Genomic DNA, 25,852 nt, shown 5'->3' with positions numbered 1-25,852 from the left:
CCACATAACATACTTCGCTGAGGCAGTGACATTTCATCCTGGGTATAGAGGAACCAAGCCTTGTTTGCTAGTTTCCTTCAACAAATAAACATACAAAACAACTGCAGAAAGAGGTCATTTTTTGGTGTGGAATTTGAGCCTTATTTCCACTTCTTAGCTGTCTTCTCGGGAGCCTGTACATGAATCATCACTGCCTTCATGCTCCACTTTGTGCCACTTGCCTTTAAAAATTCCAAGTTGCCATATTATGCCTGATTCCTTTCAGGATCTTCTTTCTTAAAAAATAATTATTGGAAAACTCATCTTCTGACTTAGAGGGGTTTCCTGCAAATGCTGATAGGTCTAGTAGCACGTGGAATAAGAATGTGGAATCCAAGGTCATTGGCATGCCTGTTGCCTGTCCATACTTATAGACATATGAACATAGTGAGATGTCTATTAACTGGAGATTGTACTTTGCACTTCTGAAGGAATCAGTCTACAGCACCGTATCTTTTCAGCTAGCCAATTTGAATGTAATACATTCAGGTAAGTTTACGTGTAATCCTTTTATTACATAAATGAGCTAAGAGCTTACCCTGTTCTGCACTGATAGGATTAGATATCCAATCTGGCAAAAGGGATCTCTGTTCCACACTGATTATTAGATCTTGTTTTTGTTCTCCAAACTAGTGTTTCTAATAAGGTTGTTTCTCTTTGTGAAGCTTTTCCTTTAAATTGACCCCTCTAGGAGATCAGTATAATCTTTAATTTTATAAATATCTTAAGACTTGGGTGTTTTATGTTTGTATTTATTCATATATTTACTTCTTTGCTTGCTTATATTTATATACATATATTTATAATATATAAATATTTTAACGTATTTATTTATATTCATATATGCATATAGGTACAGTAAAAATAAGATTAGCTGACCTAAAATGAACTTGACAGTTATGGTTTGTTTCTTATTTAATAGTCAAACCATACATTTGCACATTGATCCAAAATGCAATGTGGATAGAATTAGTGATAAAAAGAATACCTGTATTTTAAATGTTCAATAATTTCATGGTAATTACATTATAGTTTGTGTCATCCAGAAATGATGATCCTGGAGTAGACTACAGATGTATTTATGTTCTGGTTATTTAGTTATTTATTCATTTGTTTGAGAGGTACATAGTTTATTTTTATGCCAGAGAGAACATTCAAATCAAAGTAAATAATGTCATCTGAGATCATTTCAATCCAGTAAATGTCCACAAGCTGAAGTTCACTTTCTCAGGATAAATATGCAAGTCAGTTCTATTCATTTCTCCAGTACAGTGGTGCTTGGGATATGAGCTAACTTTAACCCTTTCCCCTGCATTTCCTAATTTGCAAATATTCAAATTGATTCTTTTTACACTGTGGAATTCCAGGCTTTTGTATCAGAGAATGTCATTTGTCAAACTCAAATAAGTTTATTATAGTGGCCTGTATCCATGTGCTTCCTATAAAAAGCACAGCTTTCTGTTAAGAGTGGGAGGTGTGTGGTGTGTGCACCATATATTGTTTTCCAGGCCTAGGTTATTTACTCCGTTTATACCACAGTATTATTCTGTATTAGGTTTGACTGTGTCGTTAGCATCAACTCTTAAAATGCTAAATTGAAAGCAGTATGTGCTAAATTATTTAGAAGAATGAATTCAAGTTGTTCATGGTGATGCTTTCTAAGATTTTATTTTCCTTCCTCTCTCGTTCTGTCTCCTCACTAAGACAATATGGATGATGATGCAAATAACTTGAAAGAAGCCAGTAGAGACAATCCTGAACCTCTGAAGTGCAAACAATGGCCAAAAGGAGTAAAGCGTGGTCTGTCTAAGTGGAGACCAAACAAAGAGAGGAAGACTGGATTTAAACTGAATTTGTACACCCCGCCAGAAACACCCATGGAGCCCGATGACCAGGTAACAGTGGAAGAACAGAAGGAGACTCCAGCAGACAAAACCAGCCCCGCTCCCACCAGGACTGAGGAGGAGGTCAAGGACGCCGTGGAACCCCTGCTGCCCGGGGACGAAAACAGAAGGGAGGAAACGTGTGCACCTGTAAGTCCAAATAAGTCGCCAGGTGAAAAACCTGAAGACGATCTAGTCAAACCCGAGGAGGAAGAGGAGGAGGAGGAGGAGGAGGAGGAGGAGGAGGAGGAAGAGGAAGAGGAAGAGGAGGAGGAAGAAGAAGGAAATGTAGAGAAAGACCCCTGTGGTGCCAAAAGTCAGGAGAAAGAGGGGCCAGAAGTCTGCACGGACAAAGAAGACCCTGTGCGTTTGGATGATCATGAAGAGGAGGAGGAAGAGGATGAAGAGCCGTCTCACAATGAGGGGCACGATGCAGACGATGAAGATGACAGTCACATGGAGTCTGCCGAATCGGAGAAGGAAGAACGCCCAAGAGAAGCCTTCAAAGAAGTGCTGGAAAACCAGGAGGCTTTTTTAGACCTTAGTGTGCAGCCTAGTCATTCAAACCCAGAGGTCCTAATGGACTGTGGCGTTGACCTCACAGCTTCGTGTAACAGTGAACCTAAGGAGCTTGCTGGAGCCACTGAAACTGCCCCTGAATCTGATGAGGAGCCCGCAGGAGAACAGGCACAGGAGCAGGAACAAAAGAACAGTGAAGAAGTAGATTCTGAGTTCAAAGAGGGAAACACAGCAACCTTGGAAATCGACTCTGAGACCGTCCAAGCAGTTCAGTCCTTGACCCAGGAGAACAGTGAACAGGACGATACCTTTCAGGATTGTGCGGAGACTCAAGAGGCCTGTAGAAGCCTACAGAACTACACTCACGCAGACCAAAGCCCACAGATCGCCGCCACTCTAGATGACTGCCAACAGTCAGACCACAGCAGCCCAGTTTCATCCGTCCATTCCCACCCCAGCCAGTCAGTACGTTCTGTCAACAGCCCAAGTGTCCCTGCCCTGGAAAACAGCTATGCCCAAATCAGCCCAGATCAAAATGCCATCTCCGTGCCATCTTTGCAGAACATGGAAACCAGTCCAATGATGGATGTCCCATCCGTTTCAGATCACTCACAGCAAGTCGTAGACAGCGGATTTAGTGACCTGGGCAGTATCGAGAGTACAACTGAGAACTACGAGAACCCAAGCAGCTATGATTCTACCATGGGTGGCAGCATTTGTGGAAACGGCTCTTCACAGAACAGCTGCTCCTATAGCAACCTCACGTCCAGCAATCTGACACAGAGCAGCTGTGCTGTCACCCAGCAGATGTCCAACATCAGTGGGAGCTGCAGCATGCTGCAGCAGACCAGCATCAGCTCTCCCCCGACCTGCAGTGTCAAGTCTCCTCAAGGCTGCGTGGTGGAGAGGCCCCCGAGCAGCAGCCAGCAGCTGGCTCAGTGTAGCATGGCTGCCAACTTCACGCCGCCCATGCAGCTGGCTGAGATCCCCGAGACCGGCAATACCAACCTTGGCTTATATGAACGAATGGGTCAGAGTGATTTTGGGGCTGGGCATTACCCACAGCCGTCAGCCACCTTCAGCCTTGCCAAACTACAGCAGTTAACTAATACACTTATTGATCATTCATTGCCTTACAGCCATTCCGCTGCTGTAACTTCCTATGCAAACAGTGCCTCTTTGTCCACACCGTTAAGTAACACAGGGCTTGTTCAGCTTTCTCAGTCTCCACACTCCGTCCCTGGGGGACCCCAAGCACAAGCTACCATGACCCCACCCCCCAACCTGACTCCTCCTCCGATGAATCTGCCACCGCCTCTTTTGCAACGGAACATGGCTGCATCAAATATTGGCATCTCCCACAGCCAAAGACTGCAAACCCAGATTGCCAGCAAGGGCCACGTCTCCATGAGAACCAAATCGGCATCTCTGTCACCAGCCGCTGCCACCCATCAGTCGCAAATCTATGGGCGCTCCCAGACTGTAGCCATGCAGGGTCCTGCACGGACTTTAACGATGCAGAGAGGCATGAACATGAGTGTGAACTTGATGCCATCCCCAGCCTACAATGTCAACTCTGTGAACATGAACATGAACACTCTCAATGCCATGAATGGGTACAGCATGTCCCAGCCCATGATGAACAGTGGCTACCACAGCAATCATGGCTACATGAATCAAACGCCCCAATACCCTATGCAGATGCAGATGGGCATGATGGGAACCCAGCCATATGCCCAGCAGCCAATGCAGACCCCGCCCCACAGTAACATGATGTACACGGCCCCCGGGCATCACGGCTACATGAACCCAGGCATGTCCAAACAGTCTCTCAATGGGTCCTACATGAGAAGGTAGGCAAAATGGGCAGTCACAAAACCCCTGGGCATCACTCTCGGATTGATCTGCACAAATACCTTCGAAGAGTACGATTTCAAAACCAGCAATTGGTGTGAATGCAAAGACATTTGTTGGCACCATTTATTTAAAAAAAAAAAAAAAAAAGCTGTATGCAGCAGAAAGCCTTATACAAGTTGTTTTTCTTTTTTCTTTTTTCTTTTTCCTTTTTCTTTTTTGGTACCTTTGTTTCTGTTACTTTTATATGAAATTCTCTGCAAAGGAAGGCCTCTCTTTGGACTACAGTTTGGAGGCAGCCACTTGCTGTGCCTGCTTCCATTAAACAATGTGGATATCAAGCCCCGTGCCCCAGCCCACCCCCAATTATCTGTTTTAATACTGAACCTAGAGGTTTTTTTTTTTTCTTCCCTGTCTACTCCATGTAAATGCCTTTAGCATTTCAGTTATTGTATATTTTGTTTGAGGTGACACTTCAGCATGCCGCTAATGTCTTTGTTAGTGACAGTGCATTTTGTAGTACTGTACAAGTGTTGTGCTAACGGTAAGCCATTTCTTAAGTTTTTTGCCTTGATTAGGGTGCCCTAATTTGAGGGTTTAAAAAAAAACTATATTTTTGTTAATTATAAAACTGTAAAGAGCTATAAAAGCTATTCCCATTTGGTTAGTCAAAAGGGTTTTATTGCTAAATGTTTGGTGTAAAGTTGAGACCCTTTTCCATTTTGGTGACAGATTTCTTTGGGGAAAAAAAGGCAGCTTTCTGTTTTATAAATGCAGACTTCTGTTTATTGAATGAAGCATATCTCAGTGTTTATCTGTCAGGTTTTGAAACATTTCATATATGTCCAAATACTTGGCAGGATTTAAAAAAAATAGTGAATTTGGTGTAAAGTTGCTATTTTATGGAAATGCCTCTAACTTTACATTTTCATTCCATCTGTAGATTTTTCTATCTTTATAAAATATTGGAGTTATTTTTTAAGGAAAAATAGAGAAGTAGCTTGTGAATAGCTCAAACTAAGCTTACAAATCGCATGTAAAAAAGCAAAAAAGTTATTTGTGTCTGTTTATATTGCTTCCTTTTTTGTAGCCTTTGTACCTGTACAGGGTGACTGTAAGGGCCAAGCAGGAGAGGCGTAATCCTTGTATAAAATAGGAGCCAGCGACACTCTTGTATTTATCTGTTCTCTTTTTAGTCAGTCACTTCAAAAAAAAAAAACAAAAACAAAAAAAAAACAAAAAAAGCTGTACATTTTAACATAAAATAAATTATGATGAGCCATTTTTAGCCTCTTGTGTCCTGTCATATTATGATTGATAGAGAATGACCAATTGAACTGTATCATGTGTCACATCTCAGAACACATACACATTTTGGAAAAAATAAATTATTTAGTGTAAATCGGAGTTAAGAGATTTTCTGATTTGTTTTGACTTTGTGGGAGGGGGTTGGCAATAAATAAGAGTAATATCTAATAAAACCATCACATATACCAAATACCTATTTAATAAATTAATTTATAATGGATTTTAATGCTTTTCATGAAAGTTTATTTTATGCTAGTGCATACCTTCTGTATGCCAATCATTGTCTTTAAAATAAAGTGAATTTGTTTTTTTCTTTTTGACTTTGATCTTCATTTGCAAAGGGATCCTGCCCAAATATCCAGCTGCCTCATTTATACAGTCCTGTATAAACTCCCCTCAGGGCCTAGTCCAGTGGTAGCAAACTTCATTTTTTTAAAGATTAATACAAAAAACACCCAATTTGGACTTGTATGTTTGAAAAATCATTTTCTTGAAAAAGGTGTGAGAGTTTTGCTCTGTTGTGAATGAGTGATTGGATGTTATTTTTTAGAATCTAAAGTTTAGATTCTAAAAAAAAAAAAAAAAAAAGTCATTGTTCACAAACGTTACCTTACGGCATTCAGAGAAAGTTCTGACTGTTAAAACATTTGCCTATTCAAGTGACGGGCCTTGAAATGAATGCTTGACTTGGCACCCATGTGGAAAGGAGGACAGTACATACAGCCCCGGATCACAGGTTCCAATGGAGGGAGGATGCCCGGCAGGGTTTTGCCTTCTGCACTCACCCTTATTATCTTTTCCCACAGTTACGAAGCAGTCTGGGCTTAGTGTCAAGATTTTATCTTTTGGTCCCTTCTCCCCACAACTGCATAGCCAATGGGGGGAATATCTGTGGTGGCTGAGGAGGGCTTCCAAGAAGACGCGTCTGCCAGGGCTGTCATCCCCACGGGGAGAAGAGAAGCCTTAAGGTGCTTTGCTGGTAGGAAAGGAAACCTCTCATCCCCCTTCAGAGCGGGAAGCGATGGTGTGCTGCCTGTTGGAATCAACTGCTGGCATCTGTTTGGGAGCTGCTGAGGATCTTAGCAGCCCAGTGGATCCACACCTCAGGCAAGAGGCTACCCCAGCCTGGAAGTGGGGGCAGGGGCGGGGCGGGGAGGGAGGAACCTGGTAACCAGCTGAAGGGAAACCAGGCAGAACCTCCCACAGGCCCCACCTTGAAAGCTTCTCATGTTTGGTCTCTTCTCTTGGGGTAAGTAAGTTTCTCTGGGAACTGAGATGGTCCTCTGTTCCGTGTGTTGCAGTGGCTTATAACCACATGCTTGTGGTTTGTGTGGCATCTGGGCTTCCCCCACTCTACCTGCCTCATAGTCCTCCCGGGAACATGAGGACAAGTCCCAGTCACTGCCCCAGACCTGCTGCACCAGAATTTAAGAACAGTACTGGGGACTCCTTGTGTTTCACAGGCTCCCTAGGGATTGCGGCATAGCCAGAAAGGGGAGCCCCTCTGCTGGCCCTAAGTCCTAATGTTCATTGACAGAAGGGAAAGGCTAGGTGTAGGAGGGAAACTGCTGATCTGAGGTGGCCTCAGATCACCCTGCCTCTGCTCTGCACTTCCTTACTCTCACTTAGAGAAATCAGCTCAGCCTTAAATGTGACACCAACGATCTGGGAGAACAGGAGCTTGGATTCTTCAGGACTGAAACAGTCACCATTAGGTGAGATTGATCAGCAGGCCACATCTTGTAAACCCAGTAATGTGTTCTTTCATTTATAAGAGGCTTAACAAATGGTTGTCAGTTGCAGCCTTTATTTTTTACCGGCACAAGTGGTGCCTACCCAGGTGTGAAGGCATCGGCTTTCCTCGCCAACATTACGTTGTAGAAGCAATGGGTCACAAATAGTATCACAAAAGTAATGACTCACAAACATCCACCCTATGTAGGATATGGGGCGGTTTCTCCAATTTACACATGAGGGGATTGAGGCTCAAACAAGCTAACCTAATTGCCCAAACACACTCAGCTGAAATCTGTGAGCAGAAACAAACTTGGTTCTCTCCAAATCACAGCCCTTTGTCCTAGAACACTTCACTCTGGGAAAAAGCCCTAACTTGTCATCTCTGATTTAAAGGCTTAGGTAACGAATACATGATGCTTTTAAAGCTGTTAGGTGCTCTACGTATATAGGTTACTTTGTTGTTAAGCAGAACTGGTTTACAGTACAAGTACTGTTATGTTATGAAGCAGGACCTTCAATTTCTCGGTACCCACACTCCTGGTCTTCCTTCCCCCTCCTCCATCTTCTTTCCTGGATCTGCCTCCCAACAAACAAACACTCAGGCCTGGGGCTCCCTCTCTGTTTTCTCTCATTACCTTACCCAGTACAATGACTTCCAACACCACCACCTCTATGCAGATAACGCCCAGGATTATGTCTCTAGTAGTGGACCTTCCTTTGAGCTCTCTCTAAATTCAAGTGAAATGACATGGGACACCTTCTGTATGTCTTAGACATGATGTAACTGGTGATGTCCAAGCCCCTACCTCCATTTCTGGCCCTGTCAACCCCATCTCAGTATTAAGGCACCACCAAGAAACCGAATCACTATCTTCCAATTCTCTCGCCTCTCCCAGCAGGTTCTGTTTATTCTCCAAGATAATTCCAAAATAATCTTGAATACTAGTCCCCTGGCACTATCTTAGTCCAGACCCTCTTCCTCCTTCCTGTCAACAGTTCCATCCTTACTGGTTGCCTCCTCCCTACAGTCCATTCTTTCTACTTCAGTCAGGGTGATATTTTTTTCTTTCCAGAGTGATCTTCTTAAAACATAGATCAGACCATTCCGCTGCTTAAAATTCATCGGTGGTTCTTATTTGCACTTGGAATAAAGTCCAATCTCTCTACCCTTCTGCATCCACCTGCCCTCTCACCCACAAGCTCCAGCTTCACTGATGGGCAGCTCCTGAAACACCACCTCGAGTTAGAAACACATCTCTTTGCCACTTTGGTGCCACTTCACCTGTGCTGTTCCTCAGCCTAGAATGTTCCCTCCCCAATTGGCAGGTGCTCTCCTTCAAGTCTCAGCTCATCGCATCTGCTCAGGTCTTCTTCAACCACCCCATCTAAAGTGGGTTTTTCCCCATCCCATCCCCATGCTTCTCCACCTCAGTACCTGCTTCCCTCATTCCACTTTATCACAGCACACATTTTTGCGTTGGCCTCCTAACCCAAATTTTAGCATGTGGTAGGTTCTCAAATACTTGTTGACCAAATGAATATTTTATTTCTGAAGAATTTAAATGCTTTTGCAAAAACTTCTGTTCCTTGGATTTCCCTGGTGGCTCAGTGGTTAAGAATCTGCCTGCCAATGCAGGGGACACGGGTTCGAGCCCTGGTCCGGGAAGATCCCACATGCCGCGAAGCAACTAAGCCTGTGCACCACAACTACTGAGCCTACGCTCTAGAGCCCGCAAGCCACAACTACTGAAGCCCATGCACCTAGAGCCCGTGCTCCACAGCAAGCGAAGCCACTGCAAGGAGAAGCCCATGCACCGCAATGAAGAGTAGCCCCCGCTCGCTGCAACTAGAGAAAGCCTGCGCGCAGCAACGAAGACCCAACGCAGCCAAAAATAAATACATTTATTAAAAAACAACAACAAGAACAACAACAACAAAAACTTGGCTTCCCTGGTGGCGCAGTGGTTGAGAGTCCGCCTGCCAATGCAGGGGACACGGGTTCGTGCCCCGGTCCGGGAAGATCCCACATGCCGCGGAGCGGCTGGGCCCGTGAGCCGTGGCTGCTGAGCCTGCACGTCCGGAGCCTGTGCTCCTCAACGGGAGAGGCCACAGCAGTGAGAGGCCCGCGAACCGTAAAAAAAACCCCAAAAAACAAAAAAAAGTATGTTCCTCCTTTCTCTGACCCCTGGCTCCCATCTTAAAGAGACCAGACCTCCAACTTCTGCTTTCCTCCGCAGGACTTACAGCCCCACAAAGAGGCGGAAACGTGTGGGAAGGTGAAGAGAGAACACGGAAAGTGCACTCCAAGGAACACCAGCACTGGGCCTGTCCTTCCCACATACGGATTCATTTAAATGTAAATACTTCATTATGATGGATAAAAGTAACATTTTATTAAAATGGAAATGTTTCTTTCTTTCTGGATAAGTAACAGACCAGACCTAGGAGATAACTGAGTTTAGAGGGGGCTATTGGGATCCTATGATGGGAAGGTCTAGGTAGGGGCCACTAGAATCCCTTTTGGTCTACATCTCTTTCCCAAAAGCCTGTGTATATGGCTCCCCTTACACCCAAATCATAGTCATTATGAGGACCCATTATGGGCCAAGGTGACCATCCCAGAGCAGATACTAGGCAGTCCCAGGAGGCCCTGCCAGCCACAGGGGCCCAGGCCACAGGTCCTCCTCTCTGGCACAAAAGCAGGGCAGCTGCCCTAAGGTTACAGGGTGACTCTCAGGTGGCTTTACAAAGCTGCTGAGCCCCTAGTGGGCCCCTTTTCCTGTTTTCCCCATAGGGCTTTATCAGGCAGTTTTGATTTCTGGTCCTGGACTGCTGGCATCTCCATCAGCATCTCTCTCTCTCTCTCTGGGTTCTGTCTGGTTTCCAGTTCCTGGTTCTAGAAGCCATCTCTCCCTGCTTGGTGTCTACTGCTGTTTTCTCCTCAAGAATGAGAATCACGCCGTCATGGTGACTGGCTTAGCCCTCGGGCAGGGGCATCTCCACACCTGAGCTCACCAGGCTGCCTGGTTCTCTCATTCCAGGGCAAACACATTTGCAAATACTTTCTGCCGGGACTGAACACAAGCTCATGTTGCTTTGACTAGAATCAAAGCAAAAGAAGCTTCCCCAAGTTTCGGTCCCCCAAAGATTGTCTCCTTCCAAAATTATAAAGTCAAACTCTTGTTCAAATTTACCAGAATTTGTTGAATTTTTCTGGGTAGTGGCGCTTCTGGCTAAGATTCTGAACAGCCCTGGCTCCCTGAGGAAGGTAGGGGAGCCCAAAGCGGGGGGGGCCTCTGTGCAGGGGACCGCCACTCCCTACCCCTACCAGATGAATTGCTCTCTGCCGCTTCCAGAGAGCAGCATCTACGGATGGTGACCTGAGCCTGGGGATTCCATCGAAAGGAAGATGCAGGAGCCACCGGTAAGGAAATGCGCGCCCTCCCCATGCCCAGCCCCCACCCCAGACAGCCGACTGACTTAAGCGGTGCAAACTCTCCTGTAACAGCTCTCGCAGGCACTCTTCTGTGGTTAGAAAATAAAGTTATATTTTTAAATTATTTTTTAAAGAATGTGACTTTCAGACAAAGCCAAATATTTAATCACAGCACAATGTCTACACATCTTTAAATCCTTTTCCGCACCCGTCTTACCAAAAAAAAAACACCAACAGCAAAAAAAAAAAAAAAAAAAAAAACAGAAAAACGGCGCATGCGTGCTCACTTGTAGCCAGTTCCGCTGGGAAGCCCGTCTGCCCCATTTTGCTGTGAAGCCGAGTGCTGGCGTCGTACCGGAGGCCGCTACGAATTACCCCTTCTGTTCACCAGCCCCTGGGAAGTTTAAGATTGTGTGGAAGGAGTCAAGTTTTGGTTTCACGTCCCTTTTCTGTGACAAAGGAAGTCACAGGCCAGAGCTATTTTCAGCCTTCCGCCTTCCGCCTTCATTCCCGAGTATCCTGCTCGCCCTGTGAGGGGGCCTTACAGCTCCTTCTCAGCGTCCCCGCCGCGCCGGGCCTGTCGCCTCTGCTGCACCAGTTGCTTGTCCAGTTCCCGGAGCTGCTTCAGAAAGCCCCGGTTGGGTAGGACACAGCGGTTCTTGGCCACTTGTTGGATGGCGTCCACCAGGGTCATGTTCCTGTGGATCATCAGGTAGGCCAGGACGAGGGTCGCCGACCGGCTGCGGCCCATGGCGCAGTGAACCAGGATCTTATCTGCATGGAGTGGGGAGAAGAAACACCCGCGTTGTAGGGGCAGGGTTGCCTGGAGGTTGGGGCATAGGTGTGAGGCTCACGCAGAGCCAGCTCAGATCCTGACTTTCCCACTATTGTAGGACCCTGGGCAGGTTACTGAGTGGCTGGGAGCTCCAGCTTCCCCATTTGTACAATGGGGATACTGTCAGTATCCTCTTCATTAGGGTCGGTGTGAAGGCAGCTGGTGCAAAGCAGCTTGGTACACTGCTTGGTGCACATTAAAGGTTCAATAAGTAACGGACGTTATTATTGTTGCCTCGGTGAGGAGGAGGAGGGATTGAAACTGATGCTTCCTACCTGCCAAAGCACCTCCAAGGGAGAGCCTTATGAGTTTTTTTTAATGCTCACTTTTAATTTATTTATATTTATAATATAGTCATATTATATATTTACTTAATGCTTACTTATTTTGAATAGGGCAGCCACTAGGGTTCAGATTTCAAAAGGTATAAAATGATGGCATTGAAAAGCCTCCCTCACACCCACCTCCTCAGTTCCCCAAAGCAACAAGTATTACCAATTTCTTCTTCCGGAGAATTATCTGTGCATATACATAGCAAAAACATATTTTTTCTCTTCTTGCCCAAAAGGTAGCAAGCTTTACACACTTTTCTATACCTTGCTTCTTCCATTTAACAGTATATCTTGGAGACCTTTGTATATCAGTCTCTGAAGAGTTCTCTCTTTGTTATTTTTTCTTGTGGCTGCCCAGAGTTCCTCTGTATGGATGAACCATAATCCACTTTAAACAGCGTGCATTCCATCCCGTCCACGGCTGCGGGTGGATTGTGGAGGAATGCAGGCTTTCTGCACCATTTGCAGTGCTGCTGCATTTGACCTCGGATAAGGAGAGAGCACCCACAGTCCCAAAGGGCCCTTTGAGGGGCCGAGACAGAGGGTGCAGTCTGCTTGCCGTGGAGTCTGTGAGCATTCACGTGGCCACAGGAGCCTGCAGAGCCCTGGCCTTGTCTCTTGCGGTCCTGGGTTCGAGATCGGTTCTGCTACTAACCACCTGGGTGTGGGGTAAGCCACTCAGCCTGTGGTGCCTCGACTTCCTCAACTGTCAAAATGGGGAGCAACCTCAGATCAGCTGTGAGCAAAGCCAATTCAGTAAAAATCACATGGTCAGATTTTTTAAAAAATTAAAATAGTTTCATTGTGTCATGTGGTATAACCAGGGGATGAATATTCTTACAGCTTAGGTGACCAAATTGTCATCTAGATCAGCGGTTCTCTAAGCATGAGCCAAGACCCTGGGGGTTCCCAAGGTACTCTGAGGGGATCTGTGGAGTTAACATTATTTTCAAAATAGTACTATGGTGGTGTTTGTCTCTTTCACTGTTTTGACATTTGCACTGATGGTACAAAGGCAGTGGTGGGAAGGACTGCCGGTGCCTTAGCGTGAATTATGGCGGGGACACTGAACTGTAGTAGTAATCATTGCATTCATCACCAAGCACTCTTGGGGAAAAAACAAGCCAATTTCCCATAAGAATATCTTTGATGAAGCAGTAAAAATTAATTTTATCGAATTTCAGCCCTTGGTTACACTTCTTAATATTCTGTGTGATGAAATGGGATGTGTACATAAAGCACTCTGGCTGCATACCGAAGTACGATTGTTATCTCAAGGAAAAGCTTGTGGGAGATTGAGTTGCAAGCTGAATTAGCCACTGTTTCATGAAACACAATTTTTACTTAAAAGAGTAAATGACAGAAAAACCATGGTAATTCAAACTTGGGTATTTGGCAGACTTTTTCTCGAAGGTGAACAAAGTGAGCCTGTCACACCAAAGAAAACAATTGAGAGTATCCGTTGCCAGTGATAAAATGCAAGCTTTCAAGCAAAAATTAGAATTTTGGAAAACTTCTACTGTGAGATTGACAGTTTCGCAATACTCTTAAGATTTTTCTGTTAAGATCGGCAGTCATATTAACAAATGTGTCTTCTGACAATGTACAGTGAAAGTGTCAACATTTGGAAGATCTGCATAACTTAGTGAACAAGATTTTTCACATAACCAATGTGAGATGTTACAAAATCATGTGTGGGTAAAAAATCCATTCAAAATGCAAGAGAGACCAATGGATTTTCATGTAAAAGAGTACGAAGTTTATAGATATGGTTTCAGATTCCACATCACAACTCACCTTTAAGACGCTATCACTTGTCAAGTTTTGGTGTAGTATCAAAGAGGAATATCCACAGTTTTCTGAAAAGGCTATTAACATATCCCTTCCTTCTCCAGCTATATATCTGAGTAAGGCTGGATTTTCTCCATATACTTCCACCAAGACACCATATCACAACAGACTGAATGCAGAAGCAGATATAAAAACCCACCTGGATTCTCATAAGCCTAACATCAAAGAGATTTGCAAAAATGTAAAATAATGCCATGCTTCTCCCTACTTTATTTTGGAAAATATAATTTTTTTCATAAAAATACGTTAATATGCAATGGGTTCACTTTATTAGTTTTAAATAAATAAACATTTTTACAATTTTCAGTTCTTACTTCTAATAGAGTAGATATTGATAGATCTACCCTACATAAATGCTCTTTGAGGCCTTCAATAATTTTTAGGAGTGTGAAGGGATCTGAGACCATAAAGTTTGAGAACTGGAAGATCTAGAAGCATCTCCACACTGGACTTCCCTGGTGGTCCAGTGGTTAAGAATCCCCCTGCCAATGCAGGAGACACGGGTTCGAGCCCTGGTCTGGGAAGATCCCACATACCACAGGGCAACTAAGCCGGTGCACCACAACTACTGAGCCCATGCCCTAGAGCCTGTGAGCCACAACTACTGAAGCCCGTGAGGCTAGAGCCCGTGCTCCGCAACAAGAGAAGCCATCGCAATGAGAAGCCCATGCACCACAACAAAGAGTAGCTCCCGCTCGCCACGACTGCACAACTACAGAAAGCCCTCCACAAGAAAAAAGCTCTCTTCCGCCACCATCATGGCAACAGCTGATCCGAATGAGAAATCCACCACTATCATGGCAACAGCTGGGCCGAATGAGAAATCACCATGAAAAGCAGCTTTCCATCCTTCAGGCCTCCATTCGGTGGCGCTCTAGAGCTCACAAAGCACCTCAACATGTTTATCTCATTTCGTCCTTAATACAACCATCAAGGTTTCATTATCCTCATCCCCGCTTTACAGATGGGGGAACAGCCAAGGTGAAATGACTGCTAGAGGTCACCCAGAAAGATGGTGCCATCTCTAGAAATAGTTCAAAGCAACTTATTATTGAGACCCTACTGTGTGGTGGCTACTTGCTGCTGTGCTCTGGGGACAGAAAAAGTAATGAGATTAGCGTCTCTGGCCGTCCCCAGCACTGCCACCACTGCCATCCCAGTGGCGGCCCTCTCCTGTGGTTCTGGGATCCCTTTGCTAGGGTCAGGCTGGCTGGGGCACCTTGAGCTGTGTGACCCCAGTGCTGCCCCTGTTCCTGATTCTTATGCCTGAGGCCTGGAAGGATGACCAAGGAGACACTCATGGACATCACTGGGTTTATGGAGCACCAGCGGGAGATGACAAGAGCTTGGCAAAGAACGCTTCTGAATGGACGTGTCTCCCCGTGTACCCTCTCACCTCTACTCCCCACCTGCCTCATGGGACCAAGCCCAGGACAGCGGTGATGGTCAGCAACCGTGGCAGCATGAGCCGTGCAAGTGGGCCCAGTACCAGGCACCAGGATTCTCTTTCTCCACCTACCTCAGCTGGAGAGGCCTGCACACCCTGCCCTATGGTAAGGACCCTGCTGGTGGCCTTTCCACACACACAGTGCTGACACAGAAGGCACCCATAAAGAACTGTTAATTTTATCACGATTCGTTTCCACGAATCTCCACAGGCTAACCATGCAGGCCTCCAATCCCCACCGCTGAGCTGCAAGAGTGTGGCTGCCTCCCCCACCCCACCCCGCCCACCCCCGTGCACCTGGGTCAGAAAGGCCAGAGGGCGAGAAGCAGGGCGGCTTCTTCAGTGCTGGGTGGGGTTTGGGAGCAGCTGACCCAGCTCAGGGACATGACTCTTCTCGTGGCGTGGAATGTCTACCTCCGGCATTCTAATCCCCACAGACTGTTCCAGAGGCTGCCTGGCCCCTTGCCAGCTCTGCTGATAACTAAAGCGTTTCTTCCTCCCCTGGCAAAAAGGGTAATTCTTTCTGTCATGACTAAAGACTTGAAACAGACGAACGCTGTAGTTCATTAAGTCTTTAGGGAGCCTGAAGTTTGTTAAGCGGGAGGAGGGGGAGGGGAGAGAGAGGGGGAAGGGGATGGGGGTCGTCCGCTCCAGCAGAAGCTCCTCCCGGCTGAATTTTGCTTTCGTGACAGCAGCCCTAATGCTGTCTGCCGTGTGAGCTTGGTGGGCCTCCTAGGGTAGAGGACCTGTGCCCAGACTCTCAGGGCACTGCTCCCTCTTTGCTCTGTGGCCCTGCTAAGCACCACCCTTTGGGGCCCAGCGTTGGATGGTGAGAAACCTGCTCTCAGGAGAGTTCGGGAGACATGCAAGGAAGGCTGCATTCAGCCTGTTCACAGCATGGTCCACACCAGAGGAAGCCGAAGGGAGCATTGTCAGGCTTGGCATTTTCTAGGTCAGTGGCTTTCACACTTTTTTGTGTGACAACCGCCTCCGCCCCCCGCAAATCATAACATGCACAGCTAACAAGTACACGGGTTCAGCCTACCCCCTATCTTGCAAGCACTTTATATGTTTGTTGTAGTCAGTCCTCAGAACAACCTGATGAGGTAGATGAAATTAGTATCCTTGTTTTATCGAGGAGGTAGCTAAAGTGCAGAGAAGCAATGTATCTGAGTCACACAGCTGGGAAGTGGCAGGACTATGATTCAAGCCCAGGCCACTGAAGCCAGAGGACTTAGATGTTAAGGGGGCTTCACAGGTATGTGTGTATCAGAGAAGAGTTTCACAAATAATTTGTGCTTTTTTAACATGCAGTGTACGCTGATGTCTTCTATTCTTTCCTAATCTTTTCAATTTTTTTTAAAGAAATCCTAGTCAAAGCCATGAAATTGATTTTACAACCTACTGATAGACCACAATTTATGTTTGAAAAATGATGGTTTCAATTAAATATTTCTCCTTGGCCTTCACCAGAAGGTGAATTCCCACAATCTTATGAAGAAAAGCCAAATCCAGAACCTCTGCTGTTTACCTAATGGCACGTTTTCACTGGCAACCAGAAGGTGAGCCTCTGTCACTCAAATCAGACGCATGGGCTAAGCCTGTTATCACCAACCACCCCCCGACTTCCTTGGTTTGTGTGGGATGCCGTTTGTCTCCCACTCACTACCTTGGAACCTGCAAAAGCCGAGTTCCTACTGCTCCCAAAATAGTTCTGCACACATGGAAGTCCTCAGAGAAAGGATGCATGGCATGTTTTAGAACTGCCAGGGGGCAGGCTTGTATGTGCTGCAGTGGGTCAGGATACCCTTAAAATACCCTGAGAATCTGGTCTGATTAAAGCTCAGAAGCGCCGGAGAAACAGCCTCTCGCTCAAACACAAGACTTCATTTATTTCTTCAAACCTACCGTATCCATAATAGATTGTAAGATGGCTTCCAAAGCAGCCTGTGGACTGTTTGTTCAAGAAAAAGAAAGAATAAAAGGAGAGTGGTGATACTAAAATCTGATCTTTAGAGCCTCATGGTATCCGCCCTGGGATTTCTTAGAAGATTTCATTAAATTAAAACCACAGTAACTCAGCTCTGAGGATGCTGTGCCAGGAGCAGTGAAGGCAGTGCAAATGGGGCTCCCGAGGCAGTATGTTGTCCGTACTTCTTTTTCTGATGAAGAAGCACAAGTTCAGTTGTTTTAGATCCTATAACCAGCTGGAATGTCTCACCTTCCATGATATTGGGTGACCTCTTATACAGCAAAGTCCCCAGATGCTCAAAATAAGGACAAAGGACTCTTCCGTGAGGCCTGAGTGACAGAAGTGATGCCCATTGGCCCCTGATTAACTCTGTGACCCTCAGCACAACAGTTGGCTTCTCTGGGTCTCTGTTTCCCCAGCTCTCAGGACAGAACACTGGACTAGATTATCTCTAAGGTTTTTCAAGAGTGTCTGAGGTTGCCTGGTGAGTTCTTTCGGAAGGGTCAGCTCAGGGTAGGGCAGACACAGGGGTGGGCCCCATGTGGCTGATTAGAGACCACACGTACAGCTCTGCAGCACCACGAGGGATGCTTTTCAGAAAGAGGGAAGGAGACTGGCCGTGAGAAGCAGTTGTGGGAAACGGGATACACTAAGCTGAAACTAGCCAAGGAAGAACAGGAAGGACAGAGAGAGGAAGAAGACATGTCTTTGCCTTTTGGCCACACTGTCCATCAACACCTCTTACATCAAGAGTATAATAAGAAACAGACGAGTGCGCCTGGCTCCTAAAATGCTACAGGAGTGTCCCGTGGTTTTCCAGGGCGTGACAAGACCCGTCCAGGCTGCCTACTGCCTGTGCCATACATGCTGAGCACACGCCATCTCCACGTATGGATTCTCTGACAGTGCTGACGAGCTTTTTATTTTGTTACTCTGCCTACTCAGGGCACAGGTTACAGACTGACAGCCACTGGGTTTCTTTTGTTTGGGCTGTGCCGCGTTTTAAGAGATTTTCAATTTGTTGCCAACACTTAAAATTTGAGCAATTTTACGTTAAAATCCAGATTGGAGACTTTTCCTGGAAAGTCAGATCTACCACATTGGCCCCGATTCTCACAAGACAATCATTGGTTGGGACTGAGTAGCAGCTGTTCCCTTTGGAGGGGATATGGGGCTCTCAGCTCAGCCACAATCACCCTCTCCCCTCACCCCACGGCCACATGCAGCCAGCGTCATTCATTTATGGCCTCTGCCTGGTCCTGAAGGGTTGGGGTTTGAGCCCTCAGCTTGAGGAAGTCTTTAGATATGCAAATACAAAGGGCACAGAGAAGGGAGTCTGGCCTCCCACTGGCAACAGGGTCCTGTCCTGCTCCCCAGCCCTAGCCAGCTGGTCTAGGCCCACACTCCCTGCATGTCCTCTGACCTGTGGATATGCTTTTCCCTCTCGACCCTTTCTCGGCTAGGTGCTTTCGACCACCCGGTCTACCTGTCATGATCCACACCAGCCTGATATCTCCACATCGATGCTCTGAGATCTGCCCAGGCCTAAACATAGGACCCCAAAGCCCATTCTTTCCTAATCCGGCAGTGGGGGCAGACTCTAAAATGGCATGCCAGGACCCCAGCAGGCTGTCCTATGCGTGTATCATACCACTGTAGTTCAAAGTTGGAATGTCTTTTTTTCCTTTTTTTTACCCCCTCTGGGGGTTGGAAACTTTATTATGATGATGTGCACGTGCTGGTGTGGTTATGTGCTTCATGGTGCGAGACCTCTCTTTATCAAACGCATCTGACAGCCTGCTGTGCACCAGGTTCTAGGCTAAGTGCTTTTTGTGGGTTACTGCTGAGCCTCATTATAACCTTTCAAGGTAAATATTTTCATCACCGGATGGAGAAATCAAGGCTTAGAAATCACATTGTTGTGCAGCGTGAATTTGAATGCAGCCTTGTCTTCTCCAAAGCCTTCCAGGCCCCTTGAATTAAGGGGATCGTTGAAGATATAGTAACGGCAAGTTGAGCACATTAAACAGAATCGGAAGGATCGTGTGGTGGTAGCTTTTTGTTTTTTCATGTCAAATATGTTTTCAGTTAACTTCAAATACTGTGAGGCAAATTTCACCTTATGGTGATGAGTCAGAGTCCAGTTGCTTCTTTGATCCTGCTTGGAAACCCAGAATGTGCCTAACTCAAAAGATGGTCCATAAATAGACTCATAAAAAGGATGACTTTGAAATGAGGTATCCCCAAAGACAAGAACTTCAGCTCTGTGGGCTTTTTTTTTTTTTTTTTTTTTTTCCTTCCCTCTGTCATAGCCTTCTGAGCCAAAATAAAGACAAACTCTGGGACTGTCCAGCAGACGTGGCCTAGGCCCAGCTGCAGGTTGCAGTTCCTGAAACAGGCCAGTTGGTCAGTCACTGAGCCTTGTAATCCCCACCACTTGTGGTAAGAAAGGCCTTTAATAACTGCATACCCTGAATTATGTGATGGCCCCATAAAAGCGTGTGACACATGGGGCTGAAGTCAGAGCACAGATCAGGGAGTTGAAGTCTCTCTGGCCTCTGTGGAATGTCACTGAGATACATCCTGCAGTAATCATGGCATATTGGCTCAGCCAGATGCATACCTACACTGTGCCCTTCTCTCCAGAATAGCCTCGTAGACTTTACCTGGATTAGGGCCGCTACAACTGCATTTTGCGTACGAGGACTAGCACTGTGATTTAAAAGATGGTTAATTAACTTCGGGAAACTTGGACATCACGAGTGTAAAACTCATTTTCTCAAATGTAGTTTGCCACTTAGAAAGAATAGGTTGTCAGCTTTCTATAGGAGGGTTCACTAGACTGAATATGACTTGGGTGGGAGGATGAGGGAGGCAGGTATGAACTTGGTTGGCTGGCAGGAGAATCTGAAGTCTCCCCGAGATTCCCACTCAAGTCAGCTCCCTGGGGGTTTTCGAGCATCGAGGCCCTTGGCTATTAGTCAGGTCTGGACCCAGGCACAATTAGCACCTTGGCAGCATCCCACCTTTGAGGGCTCCCAACCACCCCTGGCATTCAAAAGATGGCTGCTGGGCCTTAGGGAAGACAGATTCAGGCCAAAGGCCTCTCCTCTGAGCCCTCCTGATTCTGATTTCCCGTAGCGGCATCCAAGGGCCAAACCCCAGCAGCAGCAAGCTCAGTGGTGCGCACAGACATTTCCAGCAACCCTGGCAGGGCGGGATTTGCAAGTGGAGCTTACTTAAAGTGTGCAGATGCCTCTTCCCACCAGGCTGAGGGGCGGGGCCTCAGGATGGGGGTGGGGCCTCAGGATGGGGCGGGGCCTTGAGGTGGCCAAGGGCTGGGGGGCGGGGCCGTGCACGGGCCGAAGGTCTCTTACTGTGATCATAGCGGAGAGCAGCATCAATGAAAGCGGCCGCTGGGTAGAAGAAGACGCTGAGGTCGAAGGTGGGCAGGTCGTCGGCCTCGACGCCGTGGTACTCGATGGCCATGTCGCGGTAGTAGTCGGGCCCGGTGTCTACGTTCCAGCGGCCGTGGGCCGCGTTCAGCACGTGCGTGAAGCCTGCCTTCTGCAGCCTGTAGCGGTCCAGCGCCGTCGCCCTGGGTGCGAGGGAAAGAGGCTGGTCGGCCGCGCGGAGCCTTGGCCTGGATCTGGGGAAAAGTCGGGTGCAGCCCATGGGTTTCTGCTCTCGATTCCGGCTTCCAAAATAAGGCCTAGCTGTTGAAATGAAGGACTTCCCTAGTCCAAGCCCTGCTCTTACCCCTTGGCCACTGTGCCCTGTTCTTTTGTCCATTCATTCTTTCATTCACCAAATACAGAAGAGCTGAGACTCCAGTGGTCCACGGGAGTGGACTGTCAGCTGCCAGATCCCCTCTAAGGCCATCAGAATAACCTGTTCATCAGGCAAAGCTGAATGTAAGGGAGAGGGCCACCTTCATAGAGCCTCGGGGAGACCCTTTAAAGTGGGCCCCTCCTCTGAACCCTTTGGATGTTTACAGTGTTTGGATGTGGATGCTGGAATGAATGGTTTAAGATGGGTCATTCAGGGAATTCCCTGACGGTCCAGTAGTTAGGACTCCACCCTTCCATTGCAGGGGCCATGGGTTCCATCCCTTTGCGGAGGAACTAAGATCCCACAAGCCAGTGTGTTGTGCCCTCCCCCAAATAAAACAAAAACAAAAACTTAAAAAAAATAAGATGGGTCATTACATGTGACGGTTTGCTTGGGATCTGGCAAAATTCTTAATGTTCAAGAGATTGGTGAACACAGTGCAAAACCTTTGCTTTGATAAATGAATCATTGTCTACTTGGGCAAAGCACTGTTCTGAAGAGGAGAGCTGTTTGAGCCGTCTGTTACTGGAATTGACTTTAGGAAGTTCTTGAAGCCAAGAATTTCCAGGAACAAAGAGTAAAAGGCACGTTAAAGTAAGTGGCCTTGGAACATGGGGCAAAGGAAGCAGGAGTTATTTCGGCCTAGAAGGGCCAGGGGGTAATTTATTGGAGAGAGGGCTTTGAGCCTGCCTTACTACAGTGTCAGCACTTGGTGCTGGAGGGGAAGAGTGAGGCAAGGGCACGCCCCAGCCAAAGAAATAGCACAGCCTAAGGGATGGAGGCTGGAGGTGATGAAGGCCTTCCAGGAAATGCTTATTGTTTCCTGTAACCAATCATTTATCCCCAATGTAATGATTTAGAATCTACTGTGTGCCAAGCACTGTCCTGGGTACTGATGATGCAGCAATAAGCAGGTCAGTCAAGGTCCCTCGGGAAGCTTAGATTCTGATGGGGAAAGCAAATCAGTGGATAAATAATTTCACATTGGGCCTCCTTGGTGGCGCAGTGGTTGAGAATCCGCCTGCCGATGCAGGAGACACGGGTTCGTGCCCCGGTCTGGGAAGATCCCACATACCGCGGAGCAGCTGGGCCCGTGAGCCATGGCCGCTGAGCCTGTGCATCCGGAGCCTGCGCTCCGCAAAGGGAGAGGACACAGCAATGAGAGGCCCGTGTACCATAAAAAAAAAAAAAAAAAAAAAAAAAAAAAATTTCAGATAGCAGTAAGAGCTGTGTAGAGTGACCGTGGTCCTGTTTTTGGTAAGGTAGTCAGGGAAGGCCCCTGCGGGGAGGTGGCATTTAAGCTAAGACTGAGGGGTGATAAGGGCCTAGGCAGGGGAAGAGTTGGAGGGAGAGTGTTTCATCCAGGCAGAGGCAACAGCAAATGCTAAGAACAGAAGGGAGACTAGTGTGGCTGTAATAGCAAGGGTGGTAGTGGTACAAGGGGAAGCTGAAAAGGGGGGCTGGTTCACAGTGGGCCCTGTAGACCATAGGGAAGAGTTTGGATTTTACTCTAAGTAATGTGGTGTGCCACGTGCCACAGAGGAGTTTAAGGAAGGGCTGAGCATTGTTTACTTTTTTAAAGATCAGTCTGGCTGATGCATGGAGTTGGGTTGGAGAGGAACAAAAAAATAGAAGCGGGAGCTCTCTTGGAGGCTGTCACAGTTATACAGCCAAGAGAGGAAGGTGGCTGGACTAAGCCACAGCAGACTTGCTGATGGATTGGGAATGGGGGCAGGGAGGAGGGGACTGGTTTGGCCAGAGCATAGCATATGAGAGGAGAGATGAGAAAGGTCTGGAGAGGGAGTGTGAGATTTGACCATGGAGCGCTTGGATGTCAGGGTCTGCATTTGGGGGTCAAGGAGAGCTTTTGATGGTGTTTGAGGAGGGTGATCCCATCTGAGCTTCGAGATGGCATCTCCCTCAACAGCACAAAGCCCAGATCTACAGCTCAGGGAAGAGGTGACCCTTCCAGACAAGGGTCTGGAACTATAACAGTAAGAGGCTAAAAGTGGCAATGCGTTCCATCTGAGGACTCATCTCAAGGCCACTGGTAAAAGGATGTGGACAGAAGTGAGCATATTGGATGCCAACATGGATCAACACCCTGGGCGGGGAGGCTCCATGAAGTAGAAACACAAGCCATGGTCCCTCGGCCAAGGGCCCCTCGTGTATCGCTGGTTTCCTGGGGCTTTTTATTGGTCATGAGAGGAACCACAGTGGAGTCCGGTGTCTGGGAGACGGAGACCTGAACACAGGCATTGAGCTTTTAGAAACGTGCAAACAGCCCATGGGAACTGAGGCGTGGGGAGATGGGGAGTTCCACCAAGCCCCGCAGCTGGCTTTTAGGGGCTGCCATCCTGACTACGAAACCCATTCTGCTTTCAATTTTTCCTCAGAAAGGTCTGTTTTTCATTTTTCTCCTCATCCCAAAGTATGTATACAACAAACATTATGCTTTGGGGATATAGATCTGCGCTCAATTAAAGCCTCCACTAATGCAGGCCATCTTGCTGAGTAGCAATCAACCTTACTTTGAGGTTGAGCTCAGTGGAAAAATTAAAATTAACTGTCCTTGACAGGAAGTTCCTACCCACCATAAAGACTGGTCTCGCTGGGTTCTGCAGCTGGGTTTCAACATAATCAAATGGCAGTAACAGTTTGCACTTTGCTGCTTTGGGGGTCAAGGATCAGGGTATATATGCAACAAGGCTCATTGCATGACACCTCTACATTCACTGTGCCGCCCCACCAGAGCTGGTTTTGACTGTGTCTGAGGGAGAGAAAGGGGCTCACGTGGAGGATTAGACCCGGTGGGTATCCTGAAGCCCATTGCAGGTTTTCGTGCTCTGTGGCTACCTGGGCCCGGAAAGGGAGGTGGTGTCCTCACACACCCCTCTGGAGATTTCCCCCAGCTTGGTTTACTTAGAGTCCAGTTGAGGGCTCTGGGTAGTATCCATGGCAGGATGGGGATTTGCAAATACACAGAGTGACTCTCAGTAGACAGTGGCTGTTTTGGAGGTAGATCCCCAGTTGGCCCAGACACCTAGCTCATCTATCACTGGGAGTGGGGTGGGGTCGGAGGGTGCTGCCTGGTGCTGCGTTGTTTAATTTTCTTAACTTTCAGGGCCACCTGCTCAGGTATGTGGGAAAGACTAGGAAATGTGCCTCTGCTGAAGGAGAAAAGCTCAGAAGAAGAGCAGGGTTAAGAAATTACTTCTAGGATTTAGGTGATTCAGGAGCCTAAACAACAGTTTCTGGTTGTTTAAGAAAAATCTTAGGTGTAAGTAATCTATTGAGGACACAGGGGCGGGAGAGGGTAAGCTGGGATGATGTGAGAGAGTGGCATGGACATATATACACTACCAAATGTAAAATAGATAGCTAGTGGGAAGCAGCCGAATAGCACAGGGAGATCAGCTCGGTGCTTTGTGACCACCTAGAGGGGTGGGATAGGGAGGGTGGGAGGGAGACGCAAGAGGGAGGGGATATGGGGATATAAGTATACATATAGCTGATTCACTTTGTGGTACAGCAGAAACTAACACAACAATGTAAAGCAATTACACTCTAATAAAGATATTTTAAAAATAAAAATAATGTCATCTAACTACAAAAATAACACATGTTCTATGCAGAATGTGGAAAACATATTCCCTCCCCCCCACACACAAAAACACCTGTATTTCTACTCCCTAGAAACAAAGACTATTTGCCTTTTTTGTGTGTGTGTGCGGTATGCGGGCCTCTCACTGTTGTGGCCTCTCCCGCCGCGGAGCACAGGCTCTGGACGCGCAGGCTCAGCGGCCATGGCTCACGGGCCCAGCCGCTCCGCGGCATGTGGGACCTTCCCGGACCGGGGCACGAACCCGTGTCCCCTGCATCGGCAGGCGGACTCTCAACCACTGTGCCACCAGGGAAGCCTTTATTTGTCTTTTGATATAAGATCTTCAAGTTGTAAGCAGAAACTAACACACCATTGTAAAGCAATTATACTCCAATAAAGATGTTAAAAAAAAAATTTCCAGTTGTTTTTCCATGAATAGATTTGTATATTTTATATAAAGGTTGGGGTGGGGGTTACAATACTATATATACAGTTTCCAAAACTTTGCATGGTGATATATTGTAAACTTTTTTTTTGGAAGCAGTTTTTAAAGTTTATTTTATTTATTTTTGGCTGCATTGGGTCTTCGTTGCTGCACACGGGCTTTCTCTAGTTGAGGCGAGCAGAGACTTCTTTTGTTGCAGAGCATGGACTCTAGGTGCACGGGCTTCAGTAGTTGTGGCTCATGGGCTCTAGAGCGCAGGCTCAGTAGCTGTGGTGCACGGGCTTAGTTTCTCCACAGCATGTGAGATCTTCCCGGACCAGGGGTCTAACCTGTGACCCCTGCATTGGCAGGTGGATTCTTAACCACTGCACCACCAGGGAAGCCCTGGCAGGTGGATTCTTAACCACTGTGCCACCAGGGAAGTCCCTGTAAACATCTTGTTAGGTCAACATACAGCCTTCAATAGCTGAATACTATTACATTCCATAGGTAAATCTCAATTTTACCTCACCAAGCCCCTAGCTTTGGACATTTGTGTTTTCTCTCTCTCGTCTGTCTCTCTCCTCTCTCTCCTGGAGACAGAAGTGATGGGTGTTACAATAAGAAACACTGTAAACAAACAACTTGCTGTGTTTCTTTGGGCGCATATCTCTGTCCTTAGTGGAGATTTATTTGAAGTGGAATTGCTGGGTCAACGGACATGAGCATTTTAAACACAGTTGATACTCATTACTAAATTATCTTCCAGAAAGTTTGCTC

The 25,852-nt window shown here is 46.9% G+C and overlaps 3 protein-coding genes across 7 annotated transcripts in view; 2 read left to right on the top strand and 1 right to left on the bottom strand.

Moving 5' to 3' along the window:
- KAT6B (lysine acetyltransferase 6B) overlaps positions 1 to 5,914 on the top strand; it is a 179,427-nt gene extending 173,513 nt beyond the window's left edge. The window contains 1 exon segment of the mRNA XM_059053107.2: positions 1,744 to 5,914. Within this exon segment, the coding sequence (XP_058909090.1) occupies positions 1,744 to 4,298 (2,555 nt within the window). The 3' untranslated portion in view covers positions 4,299 to 5,914.
- Positions 5,915 to 10,918: 5,004 nt separating this feature from the next.
- Positions 10,919 to 25,852, bottom strand: part of DUSP29 (dual specificity phosphatase 29) — a 36,472-nt gene continuing 21,538 nt past the window's right edge. For 4 of the 5 annotated variants that reach the window (XM_067025324.1, XM_059053190.2, XM_067025325.1 and 1 more), the window contains 2 exons: positions 20,591 to 20,811; positions 10,919 to 11,550 (listed from right to left, as the gene is read on the bottom strand). In XM_067025324.1, coding sequence (XP_066881425.1) covers positions 11,318 to 11,550; positions 20,591 to 20,811 — 454 coding nt within the window. In that variant the 3' untranslated portion in view covers positions 10,919 to 11,317. Of the gene's footprint in view, positions 11,551 to 20,590; positions 20,863 to 25,852 lie in introns of all 5 variants that reach the window. The other variant, XM_067025327.1, reaches the window with a different exon arrangement.
- The window catches only part of SAMD8 (sterile alpha motif domain containing 8), a 114,014-nt gene continuing 99,265 nt past the window's right edge, over positions 11,104 to 25,852 (top strand). Inside the window, exon 1 of the mRNA XM_067025322.1 lies at positions 11,104 to 11,488. The gene's annotated coding sequence lies outside the window, so the exon portion shown is untranslated. The remainder of the gene's footprint in view (positions 11,489 to 25,852) is intronic.

This window comes from Kogia breviceps, chromosome 2 (genome assembly GCF_026419965.1).
Source record: "Kogia breviceps isolate mKogBre1 chromosome 2, mKogBre1 haplotype 1, whole genome shotgun sequence".
Taxonomy (NCBI): domain Eukaryota; kingdom Metazoa; phylum Chordata; class Mammalia; order Artiodactyla; family Physeteridae; genus Kogia; species Kogia breviceps.
This window is presented reverse-complemented; position numbering and strand designations above follow the sequence as displayed.